General features: G+C 47.1%; 1 protein-coding gene across 2 annotated transcripts in view; it reads left to right on the top strand.

Moving 5' to 3' along the window:
* The window catches only part of TRIM28 (tripartite motif containing 28), a 689,781-nt gene that overhangs the window by 388,831 nt on the left and 285,352 nt on the right, over window positions 1-15,598 (top strand). For both annotated transcript variants that reach the window (XM_044058953.1, XM_044058952.1), the window contains exon 14: window positions 2,466-2,577. In XM_044058953.1, the coding sequence (XP_043914888.1) occupies window positions 2,466-2,577 (112 nt within the window). The remainder of the gene's footprint in view (window positions 1-2,465; window positions 2,578-15,598) is intronic.

Raw genomic sequence — 15,598 nt, 5'->3', positions numbered from 1 at the left:
AGGTTCTGTGCTTGGAAACGGGCACAAGGAATTGACATGATTGTTCCAAATATACCTCAGATTTTGCGATACTTAACAGAGATGCTGGACAAAGGCCTATCCTTTTCATTAGTTAAGATTCATGCCTCTGCCATTTCAGCTCATTACAATACAGAGCCACCTATTTTCTCATCCCTTATTAGGGCAGTACCTCAGAGGAGCCAAAAACATACGGCTTCTAAGGAGATCACCAATATCTGCATGGGACCTAAATTCTCAAACTCAATCTGCCTCCTTTTGAGCCAGCCGCTACAGCTGATATAAAATTTTTATCATGGAAAACAGCTCTGCTCCTAGCAACCTCTGCAAGATGAGTCTCCGAGCTACAGGCACTCATGGCTGTGGAACCTTTTATCTTCCGTCCAGATAGGGTTTATCTACCTTAGGCATAAAAGTGGGGTTTGTTAGTGTCCAGTATGGCCCTCAACCAAACTATTCATTTGCCTACCTTTTATCCAAACCCACAGAATAAGGGTGAAACTTCTGCATTCTTTGGACATTAACACACAGCTGCACTTCTACTTGGACAGAACCAAAGCTTTCAGAAAGACTGAGCGATTACTGGTAGCATATGCTGCAGGATCACAAGAAAAGGCCATCTCAGAGCAGACTGTTTCAAAATGGATAGGTCACTGCATTAGTCTATGCTACTCAACATGGCAAGGGCATTAGGCCACATTCAACCAGAGCAGCAGCCACAGCCTTCCTCAGAGGAGTGCCCACCAAAGACATTTTAGAGGCTGCAACCTGGAGTTCAGTGCATACTTTTACAAAGCACTACCACTCTACTCCAAATCCAGGGCAGGCTTTGCCACTGCAGTTCTGCAGGGCCTCATAGCTGCTCCTAATTCTATTTAGTTCCAGCTGCCAACCTTCGCTTTGGGATTCAACACAGTTGTAATGACTGCAACAGTGAAACACTGAACATAGTACAGTTGTGTACCTACCGTAAATGTAGATGTTACTGGATTCACTGTTGCAGTCCAGGTTACCCACCCACCATCCCCCTTATCTTTGCTGGACCTTATTTCTACTTCTCTATTCTATACAACCTATGTGGTGTTTGCTTGTAGATGAAGGAAACTGGTTGTTTACTGCATGCATGCTTTGACATTTTTAGCCTACCCTTTTGGGGGCACCTGACATCTGGGGAAAGAAACTGAAGAAAATGGCGGCTGCATCTTTTATAACCCCTGGCGCACTGACGTCAGGGAGGAGGCGATAGCAACCGATGCCGGACCTATTCTTTGGAATTCAGGCCGACTGCGGGTAGCCTGCCAGCAGGATAACCCCTGGCGCACTGACGTCAGGGAGGAGGCGATGGCAACCGATGCCGGACCTATTCTTTGGAATTCAGGCCGACTGCGGGTAGCCTGCCAGCAGGATAACCCAATTGTAATGACTGCAACAGTGAATACACTAACATCTACGTTTATGGTAGGTACACAACTGTACTTTCCTAAGCACTGTACCTTCAGTAGAAATGCTTAGTGTCATGTGAAATCACACTACTAGTTGCGTCACCTTGGTGGGTCATTGTTCTTCTGGGGTGCTTTTTACCCAGAGCATTGGATAACTAGGTGGCCTCTCAAATCATTTTTCCCCTAAATGTTTTGTGCAGTCCTGAGGCAGGTTTGGTTTTGGCACTGCCATCCTGCCTGGTTTCATAAACTTCCACCACCATAAGGAGAGACTAGTGTCATGTCATGGAGTAATACTGTACCAGGGATCCGTATGATCTTGCAAAGGAGTACTTGACAGTCAGTGTTTAAGGGTGGGCACTGCTGTTCTCCCCATTCCCACCTGTATTAATGTCCTAGGTGGACAAAGTACCAAAAGGATTCTTTCCTGCTGTTCTCTCCCCATTCCCACCTGTATTCATGTCCTAGGTGGACAAGTACCAAAAGGATTCTTTCCTGGCTTTGCTTTAACTATAGTCATGGGAGAGCTCGATTTGTAGTATCACCCTTTCTTAGAGAAAAGGTGGTGTAAGCAGATTAGCCCTTTCATTGGGCATATCCTCCTTTTAGTGGTAGAAAACATGAGGGATGCTGGTGCTTTTCCTAGTGTTGTGAAGAGGCTAGGCTGCTGGGCAGCCAAGAAGGGACATTGTTAGCAGCTGGTCCCAGTGTTGTAGTAGGATCGATGTTAGTGCATCAGTGTACACATCTTTACTTCCAAGTTGTAGACTTGACACTGGTTTGGTGGCTAGCTACAGTTTGAGAAGCGTTCAGTGTTGCATTGTATTCTGCATCAAAGTGCAAAGCTAGTACTTATTGGTAAGTGAAGTTAACACGTTTGAGGCCTTTGGTTTGTTAGAGAAAATGAAAGCACCTGCATTGGCCTCAGTCTTGGTGATGTTTTCAAAAGATTGTAGTGTTTGAAGTTAAGTTCTGTGATTTTTTTTTATGTACTTTTTCCTTTAGTGGAGTTTGGAAGTGCTTGCTATGTCGTGACCCCGCAGAACAAGTGGAGCAGTACAGCTGTGAAATACTCGTTGAAGGTGATGCTGTTGGTCTGCCTCCTGCCAGTCTGAAGGTTTGTATGAAATTAAGTTTTTAAACCATGTATAGTGGTTAGTACATGAAGTAGATGGTTGCATAGTTATTACCACTCCAGCCAGGTATTGCAACTTTAAGGAGAAATTCTTGCAGACTGTCCTAGATGATGTACCCATTATGTCAGAAGTTTGAGACAGCTTCAAAGAAACGGGATGTCTTATTCATGTGCTGCTGTATTCATGACATCAGGGAGTTTGCCACTGGTAAACTCTTGTATGTCTGGCCGTATACAAAAGTTAAATGCTACTGCTAGGGTGCAGTACCTCTGACATCAGTTATCTAGCTGACATTAGCACGCACCTCTCCAGAACTGCTGCCTGACTGCCAGCTCCGGTGGTCACGTAGCCAGCAGAAGTTTTTTCATCTGACTTCAGATAAGTACCTCTGAGTACTTACTAATGTTTTTGGTTACATGTCTGGTAGGAAAGGCAAGTGTAGGTGTGGAAGGCAAATCCACAAGGATTTGCGTGAGCTCTGCCTATTGTAACTAGGCTGTTAACACTACCATACCGCCTGTGGTATTGTCTGGCATTTGTCCCAAAACTCCAGTCTTGCAGCTTTAAAACTGTACCTTGAAAGTCAAATGTCTAAGGTCTAGGATGGACCCCAGTCCAGAAGCCCAAAGAGTACAGACTGCTATGCCCTCCACTCCAGCTGGCTATTGAGGCTAGTGAAGGTCTAGAGTCCAAGCTGAAGTCCTCTGTGCTACCTTTGGCGGAAGGCCCAGAGGAAATCTGTCCTCTGTCCGAGGTCACACCCAGGAGGTAATCTCTGGTGTCAGATTCAGTCGCTGAGGGGGAGCCTAGGCTTGTATCAGAGGGCCTGTGCTGCGTCTCCCAAATCGTAAGTCATGGTATGTGAGAACATGGTCTCTGATGTAGTGGAGTGCCAGCCAGTGGCTGGCCCTCCTACCCTCCATTTCTAAATGCTGTCCACCTGAGACCCGTAAGAGGACGAAACAGTTAAACATATTTGTCAGCGTCTGCTAACTTCACCTGTCAAACGGCCTCTGGATTGGCAGGCCTTTACCCAAGGCCTTGTCAGGGCCTGATTACTGCGCAGGTCCCTACACCCTTTACCCCCTAAGGGTCCAGCTGTGGGCATCTCTTCAGGAGAAGATTCATCTGAATCCCTCCAATACTCTTCACATCACTTCTCTGGGATATGCAGATATGCTTCACCAGAGGAGTTCATTGGGCCCCTGGTGAGGACTTTATCTTTGCGACCATCACCCAAGTGCAAAACCTTTTCAAGTGGGACCACAGGCAAGTCTGACGAGTGATACTGTGAACTTCAGCTGGAGTCTCCCAGCCCTTCTGCTTTGGCCCCAGTACACCCTGCTTTTTTGGATGCCTTTCTGGTGGTTTCAAAATACCCTGACTCGCGGCCCCCAGCACCAGATAGTCCAGATAGATTCTACACTGTACCCTAGGAAGCTACCTTCTGCAAAGCCCGTTCTGCTGAACTTGCAGTTATTTCTGTGACCACTGACTACTTCCCTCCACCTCTACTGCCGTCTGACAAAGAGCAGAGTGATGAAACGTCTAGGAAAGTTTATACCTCTGCTACCCTGGTAGTAAGAGCAGTCAATTACCAGTGACACATGGTCATGTATTCTTTCCTTTTGCAAGATGTAGTCAAGCACCTGGGAGAGCTCCCAGGCTCCCCTGCTAAAGCGGATTTCCCCTCTCCTAAATTCCTGCACAAGTGACCACACTCCCAAGTGCAGCTACGACATGTGCAAGGGCTGCTGCCTCTGGGTCTGTCATCAGAAGATACTCCTGTTTAAGGTTGCAACCTTTCCCTGATGACAGCCAAGCTCCTAGATGTGTCTCTGGACAACAAAAAAGTTTGGTTCAACAGCTGCTGAACTCGGACCCTCCAGACCAAAGGCAAGGAACTGCAGGAATTGACACGCATCTTTGTCTTCCCAGATGTTCGTGTTTCACTGTTGCACTTGTCACCTGTGGATTATCCCCACTGTGGTATCTCTCAGCTGGCCTGAATACCAGGGTCAGTGTTTTTGTGCATGGGCTGCTGTTGCCTGTGGTTGATTTCAGGTTGTTAGTACTGTAAAGAAAGGCAGCCAACATCACATCAGTTTTTCTTGCTTTGGAGCGTGTAGCAGAAGCAGTCGCACAAGTGCCGGTTGGCCGCTACCAGAAGTCTAATTTCAGCAGAAAATGTCTAAGTGAAGTGCCCCTTTGGGGACCCTTTTTTCCTGCTCTAACAGATGTCCGAAAATAACAATTGTCTGCCTGTGGAAAGCGGATTCCACACAGACTAATTCTTACTGCATCACTTGTTTAGGCCCAGACCATGACGTCCCTTGTTGCCGGTTCTGTGCCCTCTTTAATTGCGAGAAACATTTGCCATAGAGCTCTTTTTGTAGACTATTTTTGTCTTCAGTCTTTTTTTATTTCCTATATGGCGTTAGTCAGCCAACAATCTGACATTCCAAAAAAAGTAGATAGGCCACACAAGGCTAAGCCTTCCGACATTCTCACTAAGCAAGTCAGTTCTCTGGAATTCAGTGGGGTGCTTTCGCAGCTCCTGATGCCCATCTCTAAGTGGGCATCTGCAGAGACCCTTTCGGAGTCCGGTGTGCTGCAGCAATCCACTTAATCTAAGCTTTTGGCAGTCTCTGCCTCATTTGGGTCCGGAGCAGAGACACTGGCACCGGCTTCCGAGGAGGCCATTTGCACTACCGATTCTAGAAAAGTCTTCCGATTTAGGTTCTCAGACCAATTGATTCTCTCGGGCCTCTAAGCCAGGCCAGTCCTAGGAAATCTGCTTTTAAACCCATCTTCCCCCACCCCAAGCTCAAATGCTTAAAATGGCAGAGGATCTCATCTCCCTTATCAGAGGTACTCAAGACCCCACTCCAAAAAGGAATGGGGTTCCTTCTCCAGAAATTGACAGACCGGAGTCTGACAGTCTGAGGAGTTTGATTCTGCCTTTGAAGAGGAACAGCTCTTAACTGTGAGGATCCAAATGCAGACTAATCCATCCCCTCTGCCTCCCCTCCAGAGGACCTGTTTCGGGGAAACCCTTCACTTCCTCAGGGGACATTTTCAATGGGAATCTCAGGACTACCCAAAGTCAAAAACAGTTTCTGGACCTGCCCCAGCACAGACCCCCTGGTGATCCCACCTAATCTAGAAGTGGTAGATGTTTTCCTTGAATCCAGTTTAGCCCCTGATGCCCTGCCTCCTGCTTCAGCTAAACCTAACTAAACCCAACTGGTACTAGAGTACCAGATTCTCACAGATACCTATACAGGAACCCTGCTGCAGACCCTGAGATCATTGCACAGGGACCCAAAGGTGCTAACATTAGTTCTGCCAATAATCCTTTTTTCCTTCTGCAGACTCCAGAGCTCTGGATGGATGGGGTAAGAAAGTACAACCCCGTGCAACCTTGCCCATCAGAGCACTCTATTCAGTTCCATATGTTAAAATATGAACACACTTCGGAACAATTTAAAATAGAAGATTGCTACCTCTCCTGACGGTGCCAACTCAAAAAAGACTTGGCAGAATTACTGCACTCGCTTGTCAAGTGGCCAAGCACTCGTATTTCAATGTGGATATGACACCCTAGAAGCCTTCCTGATAATTTCAAGTCTAAACTTATTGATGCACCCCTAGATAAGGAATGCCTGTTTGGGGGGGCAGAAGAGGTGCTTAAAAAGATGGAATACTAAAAATCTCTTACTGTTTGCATAGATAAGTTCAGCCGCCCAGGTTTAGTAGGAACTTCTCAAAGCACTGGGCCGTCCCTGCACCCAGCAGACTGGGCAAAATGAAGTCCCACAGGGGCAAGACATCCAGGCCCCTATCCCAGGGCCAGCAAAGAAGCAAACAATGGACCACTTCCACCTCTTAAGACTGAGTTCTAAGCCAAGCTTCTATGGTAAGCACTCACAATGACTCCCTTCCTCCATTGCCGTCTTCACTCATTTAAAACTAGTAGGAAGGCTCACCGTCTTAAAGGACAATTTGGTCTCTAACAAAGTTCCAATAGATATTAAGTCATTTCTCTGGTACAGATTCTCCTTCAGCGAACTTACAATTCCAAGAGTACCCAGACACCCCCCCCCCCAAACAAGTGGACAGGCATTAAAACTGGTAAAAACCCTAATATCCCACAGGGCACTAGAACCTGTTCCTCCAGATCAAACAGGAAAGGTTTTTACTCTGTTTCTTGATCCCAGAAAAGAGGGCACTTGGCGCCCCATCCTGGATCTATCCAGACTGAACACCACCACCTTGGTGGTCCCCAGATGGAAAATGCTAGCCTTGCAGCAGCTCGTGCTATGCTCTAAAAATGCCTGGCTGGGTGACGCGAACTAAAAGATGCCTAGCTCCACATCCCCATCAGGGAATTGTGCAGAAAATTCCTGCACTTCAGAGCAATCAGCACTTTCATTTCTCTGCACTGCCCTTTGGCTTAAATACTGCTCTAAGTATTCAAATGCTTGACCCCCAGCTGTAGCATTCTGCAGACAGAGAAATGTACATATTTACCCTTACCTGGACGACTGCCTCGTTCAGGCAAACGGCAAAGAAAAATTGCTCTAGGATCTTATCTTGTCAAACTCCCAACTTCCATTCGCCATCAATGAGAGAAAGCAAAACCCCACCAGGATAATTGTTTTCCTGGTAGCTGTGCTACACAGCTATCCTAATGGCCTTCTTATCCTCACTTTCCTGTGCCTCTACTTCACCCAGCTGGCTTCCAGAAGTCACCTCACTGTGAGACAGTTCCTGCAAGCCCTGGGATACATGGCATCTTGCATCCTTCTCATCCCTCTTGCCAAGCTTCACATGAGAAAGCTTCAGTGGTACGTGACGAACCTTTAGTTTCTGCACTCAGTCCCTAAAGACCACTCTCACTGATACCTTGCATAAGAGGTGAATTTCTCTGGTGGGCAGAGGCCTGTGCCAGTCTTACCTTCATCCTCTGCCCTTCTGGCCAGACAATCGCCTCAGACATGGCTTGGGGCTCGCCTAGCAGGCAGGTGTACCCAAGGCCTTTGGAATGCCCAGCAACTTCACTTGCACATCAACCAGAAATAAATGATGGTGCAAAATGCTTTGACTTCCTTCCAACCCCATCTCAGGCAAGGGGTCCTTCTTATAAAAACAGAGCACCACAGTAATGTGGTACTTTAACAAGCAGGGGGCACCCAGTCTTACCCCCTGTGCAGCTTAGCCGTGAGTCTGTGGCTTACAGCCACCTCCATTGGTCTACACCTAATCGCCCAATACTTACCGGGGATCAACACACTGGCAGACAACCTAAGCAGAAACTTGATCGACCCCCACAAATGGCAGTGCCACATCTTTTTTTGCGAATCACCCAGGAGTGGGGGACCCCAGAGGTGGACCCCTTTTCCTCACACCGCATTCACCAGCTGCACACATTTTGTACCAGGGAGTATCTCCTCCTAGCTTGGAAGGTGGATGCCTTGACCTTCCCCCTGGAACTCCCTTTTCGTGTATGCATACCCTCCTCTGCTCCTTCTTCCCAAGGTTCTGATCAAAATAAGAGATGGAGGCCATCCTCATTGCTCCAGATTGGCCCAGACAGCATTTGTACCCCTTACTGCACAGTCTTACCTTACAGCCCCCCAACCTGCTTTCTCTAAAGTCAGACCTCTTGACCTAGGAGAGGGGGAAGGTACTGCACCCAGACCTACAGACTCTCAAACTTTCAGCATGGCTCATACACAAAACTAAAGAAGTCACTGTTAAGCAAACCTATCCTGGGCATCAGAGGCCAGAAGGCCCAGCACAAGAAAATCCTATGCAGGAAAATGGAAAAGATCCTGCTCATGGAAACTATCAAAAGGAGGCAGTACCTCCTAACAGTCATCCCTATCATCCTGGATTACTTAGCAGAGATGCGTAATAGTGACCTCTCCTTTATTAAAATCCATCTCTGCCATCTTTGGCCGTTATTATTCTGACCCACCCCTTTTCTCTCATCCTTTAAGCAATTTCTCAGAGGAGCTGCTTAGCAGTCCTCCCAGAAGACCACCTACTCCACCCTGGGACCTGAATTGTTAGAGAAACTATCCCAACCTCCTTTCGAACCTGCCGCTTCAACAGTATTGAAACACTCGTAAGACTGCCTTCCTACTAGCTATCACCTCAGCCAGAAGGGTCTCGGAACTTCAAGCTGTCATGGCTGTCGAGCCTTTCATAATTTTCCATGCAGACAGTCTCCTTGAGGATTAATCCCTCCTTTATGCCCAAGGTGGTATCTGATATGACCCTTAACCAGGCTTTATGGCTTTCAGAGAAATTACCAGCTAAAACTTGTCAGGTCCTCCGCTAAAAGAATACAAGCTAAGCCTAGAAAGGACCACAGGAAACGGCACCCTTTTGTCTCCTCCACTCAATTCTCTAGACAGTCCTTTTGGGGAAGGCCTGGTAGCCTGACTACCAGGCTTTCACCCAGACACCCCTCTTTCCATGCACCTCTCCCTTCCTGCTTGGAAGCGGGTTACCCCAGAGACCTAGACCCAGACCCATTCTCAAAGGCACCCCCCCCCAACCCAAAGACCAAGTCCCACTTTTCCTTCCCATCCTGCAGGAACTTGCTGAAGGAATCATTCAAGAAGTCCCGTCTTGTGCGAGAGGAAAGGGTTTTTACCAAATTTTCCTGCTTCCCTGGAAGGAAGGCCCCTGAAGGCCTATCCTGGACTTATCCCACCTCAGCACCTTCGTCAGAGTCCCTTCCTTCAGGATGCTGTCTCCCAATCCTTCCACTCATTCTGCCTCGGGCATTCCTAGTGTCTTTTGACATAAAGGACTCCTACTTGCACATCCATATCCATCTACTTTTCAAAAAGTACCTCTGCTTCTCAGTGGATTCTACACTCCCATCAGTTTCTGTGCTTTACCCTTTAGTCTCTCCATAGTCCCAAGAGTATTTACAAAATGTTTAGCCCCAGTCATGGCATTTGCCAGGATGAAAGGAATAATTATGTCCTGTTTGTTGCAGCATTCTTGGTGCAGGATTTCCTGCCTCGGGCAACCTGTGCATCAGCTCCTATAGCTTCAGCATGGCTGCTGTAATTGCATGGGACGTCACAGGCCTTAAATGTGAAGTCTGCACGCACAGACCAACTTTTCACCTGCAGACAGTCTAATCGTGTGCTTCGCTCCTTCACCACAAGACGTCTGAAAGCAAAGTACCCTGTTGGGGGGTTTTCTTTCTAGCTAAAGCTTTGTTTGCTGTATTAACGTTTAGCCGATGTTGGCTAAAAAGGGTAAATGCCAATCTGAGTGCCAGATGACCTCAAAGATGAGCACACCTACTGTGATTTTTTGCCTAGGCTGAGAAGATTACCATTCCGCTTGCTCAATTTGCCAGTCCTTTGTTACCAAGACCCTATGTAGCCATCTGGCTGCCCTCAATATATACCTAGAAAAAAAGTGACTTAAAACTAGTGGTAAGGCTGAATCCCAATCGATCCAACTGAACCACCACGGAAGGTCAAGATTCCAAGGGCCACTTCCATTGCCTCTTGGGTCTGTTATATTTTCGAAGTTTCAAAACTTCGATCCTTGTACGTTTGACAACATATGAGCAAAGTTTGAAACCTCAAATATATATAAAAAAATTAAAACTTGCCTCAATGCTGAGCCCCTACTCCCCCTACTTAAATAAATCAACTCCGAGATTCCACTTCAGTGCAGAAAAGGGAAGTTTTCCCATTCTACGCCATATGAGCTGTTGCTTTTCACCTTCGAACTTAAGGCCAATCATATGGTGTCAACCATATGACCGTCTAATTTTTAAGAAGTTTGAATAATAGGGACCCTGCCTCTGTTTACGGACATCCAGCCAGCTGCTGATTTAAAAGTTGAGGGATGTCTGTTAGATCATTCTACTTTGGTGACCTTCGAGGAAGCTGCTTCAATTGACTACTGGCACTTCCACAGAGCTTACTCTAACGTGGGCTACAACTGATGTCTAGGGGGAGCCAGACTGCTGTACCTCTGACCGGGATCCCTCCGCTTGACACTCCTCCACTTGACACTCACCCTTAGCCATGCACCAGGTTCCAGGCTGTCACCTAAGGCCACTCCATTAAAAAAGAAATAGAAAACCAAACCTCTGGCCACATCTGAAGGCCTACCTCATTGGCAGTCTTTGCAGGCAGTCATGGCCCTTAGGACCACAGCATCTTCTCCAGCTACCCTTCCTCTACTCAACCCCAGGCCTGCCTCTGCTCCTCTTACTCCTCCTCCCACTAAAGACTGGGAAAAGCAGCAAGAAGTTTTCATCTTCAGGTAATCCATCTTGTATGCCTCAAGTAGCCTCTCCTCAGGAATACTACTCGCCTGATGACTCCATCGAAGGGAATTTCTCTCCAGAGGATATCACATTTGGAGAGACCTTTACGAAAATGAAGGAATACTTCAAATGAAACGCAGGAACTCAATATCAGAGTGTTTCAAATATTTGAGGCAAGTGGAATCTCCCACCACTTTTGCCATAACCCCTGTCATCCCTGCTTACCTAGATCCCTTTTCCTCAGCATTTAAGACCCCAGACTCTCAATCTCCTGCCCCTAGAAGGCCGGACTGCATTTACAAAGTACCTGACTAGAAATTCCCAGTCAGACCACCCCTGGCAGATCCTGCTGTGATTGCATTATCACCAGACAATCTAGATTTCGTCTGCTTCTCTCCTACCTACTGACAAGGACAGTAAAACTATGGATAGAATTGGGCAGAAACCTTACACCTCTTCCACACTGGCCTTCAGAGCCATCAACGGTCAAACCAGTATGACCAAGTATGCTCTGGACCACTTCTCCCAAGCCTTTAATGGCTGTTACTCCAGACTGCCCCACTAAATCTGAAATGGTATCTAAACAGTCTCTGTCCAAGTAACCAGACATTCCATTAGATGTAGTTATGCTGCAGAGGCCTCTGCATGGTCTGCAGCCTCTCTACTGGGGAGATGCATTGCTGACTGCGCCTGTAACCCTTACAAGAGGACTTCCAAGTCTAAAATCTTAGATGCTCTTCTAGAACCTAACCTATTTGGAAAACAATCGGCAGACCTTTTTAAAAATCTTCTAGAAAAGACATTGAGCACCTTCTGGTGTCTCCTATTCCTAAGTGTTAAAGAAATTACCTTGCCAAAACTACCTATCAGAAGAAACCCCTTTGCTGGACCTTCCTCTTCAGGCACAGAAGAGGGGCCAGAAGGCAAACTTCTTCCAGGCCAGCTGTCTCAGCCTCCCATTGAACAGCCCTTTCAAGACAGGAGTGCCCAACAATGTACAACTGCCTTGCCCACCTCTCCCACTGCCTCCCCTTTTTGGAAAACATCACCACAGACTGGTTCTGACTAGTTCAAATAGGATATTTTTCTTGGAGAGGCACCTCCTTTAAGGAGCACCCCCCCCCCCCAAGAAATTACTTTTCTTCCCTCAGATTTTACAAGACCTGAACCTGGGAACTACAGAGCCTGTCCCCACAGGGCAAGGTGGAAAGGGCTTCTACTCAATGTTTCTGGTACCCAAAAAAAGGTGGACCATGGAGGCCTATCCTAGACCTTTTCTTTCTAAACCTATTCCTAAAGGTATCCACCTTCAGAGTGTTCTCTACAAACTTTACTCCCTTTTTCCAGCTTAGGCTTTCATGGCGCCACTATCTGAAAGAAGCCTATCTGCACATCCCCATACAACCTTCTCACAGAAAATTCTTAATAAGCTTTGTGTTTCACTGTTGCAGTAATCACATTTTGAGTTGTCTACCTGCAGGTAGCCCAGAGTCGTCATGAATACCAAAGTCTTGGGATTTCTGCGTCTGCTGTCGCTTCTTCCATGACATCAGGACGTCATGGGTATAAAACATGCAGCAGACGCCATTACATTAGCTTTTCTTGCCGTGCAGTGTCCGAAGCAGAAGCAGTTTGCAAGTGCCGGTCGGCCGCCTCAAATTTTCGTTTTTCTAGTTTCAGATATAAAGTCTTCTAAAAAAAAAAAAAAAAGTTGTCTTGCCTGTGGAAAGCAAATGCATCCCAGATTTCATTGTTACTGCGTCACCTGTTTAGGCCCCGACCACGATGTTCCTCGCTGTCTGTTTTGTGCCTTGTTCAACACCCAAACTATTTGTAGTCGGGCTATTTTTGTTGCTAAATTCTTATCCTCTTTTCTGTATTCCGAAATGGCTTCCATAAGCCATCATACCGATCTTCCAAAAAAAGTAAGGATAAAGACAGACCGCATAGGCTGGTACTCAATGAGGTGCCTTTGCAGCCCCTGAGACCCACTTCTACAGATATGCAGGCCTCTGCTAAGACCCTTTTGGAGCCTGGTATACTGTGAGTTGCTTCGACTGTGGAACCTGCAGATGTCTGTGCCTTGGCTGCGTCCAGAGCCGCTGTGCAGGCACTGGCTTCTGAGGGTGTATTCCAACCTTCCAATGTTCTTATTAAACATCTTTTTTTGATTAAAACTACAGTTTCTCAGGCCCAGTTCGCACTACGCCTAGAAAACCGATTACCAAAGCGCATGCTCAAGCTCCCATGCTACTGAAATGCTAGAATGACTGAAGAACTTATAACTTAAGGGAAGCCATCCTTTCCCCTCTAAGACAAAATTGATTTTCCTTCTGATTCTACAAAATGAGTCTGTCTGATCCTTCTAATTACCAGGACATTCCCTTATCTACCTATGGTTTGTCCTGCCCCAGGCAGCCCTCGGTCGGCCGAATTCCAAAGTCTGGGTCTGGCATCAGCTGGAGTTGCCTCCTCTGACGCCACAACGGCTGGAGTATAAAGGCATCGGCCGATGCCATCTTCAGTCTTTCTTGCCGCGCGGTGCCCGAAGCAGAAGCAGTTCGCAAGTGCCAGTCGGTCAGCTCCTGTGTGTTCAGTACCGAAGTCATCTAAAAGCTAAGTACCCCATTGGGGAACATTTTTTCTTGCCTCAGCCGATGTCAGAACAAATTGAGAGTTAGTAATTGTTTGTCTTGTGGTAAACAAATACCTCAAGGATTTCCATTGCCACTGTCTTCCTTGCCTGGGCCCAGACCACAAAGTCGCGGCCTGCGCTGCCTGTGCTTGCTTTAATAAGTGTACTCAGGCGCCGGGCAGAATTTGCTGAAGACTTTTTCGGCGAATCCTTTGCGTACATCATGCCATCGGATCTACCAACGTTCTATCTTCCAAAAAACGGAGGGACCGGCATCCTTGGCCCGCGTCCTTTACCAATACTACTCCTAGACCCTCCGCTAGTGCTTCGGTCCCTGCGGAAGCAGTAATTCAACTGCTCCAGGCCGACACATCGTTAACTCGTCCTTCGGTCCCGGAGACCTCTCCGGTGCCTGTTGTTTTTCCTCCGGAAAACGAAGTTCATGATTTACCCGACACCATTCCGGTGGACAAGGTCACTCCTGCACGTGGGGCTGCTAGGCCTCCTGTATCTGTCCATCAAGGCCTTTGCACGTGCTAAGGCCGCCAGCCAGGCCAAGGCCCATCCTAAAACTGCTGTCCAGGCCCCCCTCCTCTGATAAACAGATAATGTCTCTTGCTGCAGACCTTATTTCTCTTATCAGGGGGTCTCAGTCTCACCCAGGCAGAGGTTCTCAGCCTCCTGCAGAGAAAAGGCCTAGAACTGAGCACACTGAAAACCTCTCTTCCGATGAGGCCTCTGGGGATTCTGAGCATTCAGATATTCAAGAAGAATCCTTCCAGGCCTATGAGGACTCTGATGCTGAGGAATCAATTCCCTCTGCCTCTCCTCCAGAGGATTTCTCGTTTGAAGTCCTGTATTCAATGAGGGAGCATTTCCAATGGCAGGGTCAGGAATTCTCGGATTCCAGGAAAAGGCTACGTACCTTCCTAAAGCTTCCCCAGCACAGACCTTTAGCTGTTCCTCCTGTGATGGATGTTTTGGATGATGTTTTCTCAGACTCCAGTGCTAACCCTGATTCTCTCCCCCCTGCTCCTGTCAAGCCAGACAAATATTAGAGTCCCTGATATTAGACCCCAGCCATTAACAAACTTTACAATAAGAGGAGAAAGCTATTACATGATAGAACAAAATCCATAAAAGGGAAGTCACCCCTGATCATTATTAGTAAAAAAAAAAATAAAATCAAAAAAAAAAAAAATGCTTCAAATTTGAGAAAAATTGCCAAAAATTCAAAGGACAATCATAAAGGCAATTTTTCAGCTATTCAGCTAACCTAGGAACCTGGGGAATTAGTCCAAAAAAAAAATGAAACAAAAAAAAAAAAAACCCTAGAACCACAGACATTGCCAACATACTGGCAGGTTCAGCCCCTTCTCCCCTAACCCCCTCCCCCCTATAGAAGGAGAGGTGTATCCCAGCCGGAGTGCTCCTCCGGACATCTCAAATGATGAAAGCTCTCTCTCTCTAAAAACACAGCATCAATGGGACCGGATGGGGGATGGCTGTGTGCTGTGTGTGAGCTAAATGAGGAAAATTAAAAACCCGCACATAAGGTCATAAACAAAGATATAGGGACTTGCAGACATTGGACCCGACCCAGTTTAGCTTTGTCAAGGGAAGATCATGCCTTTTGAACTTGGTGAGCTTCTTGAAATAGTCACCAAGGCCATTGATGAGGAAAGGCAGTCCATACAGCCTACCTTGACCTTGCAAAGGACAATACACACAACCCCCCTTATCGGGTAAAAAAAAACCACCAGCAATGTAAAAAAACCCATATGTCACAAGATGGGTTGCAAGCTGGCTTAAGGACAGAACCCACAGGGTTAGAGTTGCTGGCTGTCAGACTCCAAGCCGTCACAAGTGGTGTCCCACAGGGCTCGGTCCTTGGCCCCTATTGTTTGGCATCTACTTCTCAAGTACAGGCCAACATGGGAGGACTTTGGCTGACAAAGTTTGCAGATGAAGTGGAAAGTGCATCGGACGGATATATCCTTCAGAAGGGACTCACGGAAACAGATAGCTGGTGCCAGGCCATGGCCTGAAA

The sequence above is a fragment of the Protopterus annectens genome, chromosome 17.part0, assembly GCF_019279795.1.
Source record: "Protopterus annectens isolate FY-2018-M chromosome 17.part0, PAN1.0, whole genome shotgun sequence".
In the NCBI taxonomy this organism is placed as follows: Eukaryota; Metazoa; Chordata; order Ceratodontiformes; family Protopteridae; genus Protopterus; species Protopterus annectens.
This window is presented reverse-complemented; position numbering and strand designations above follow the sequence as displayed.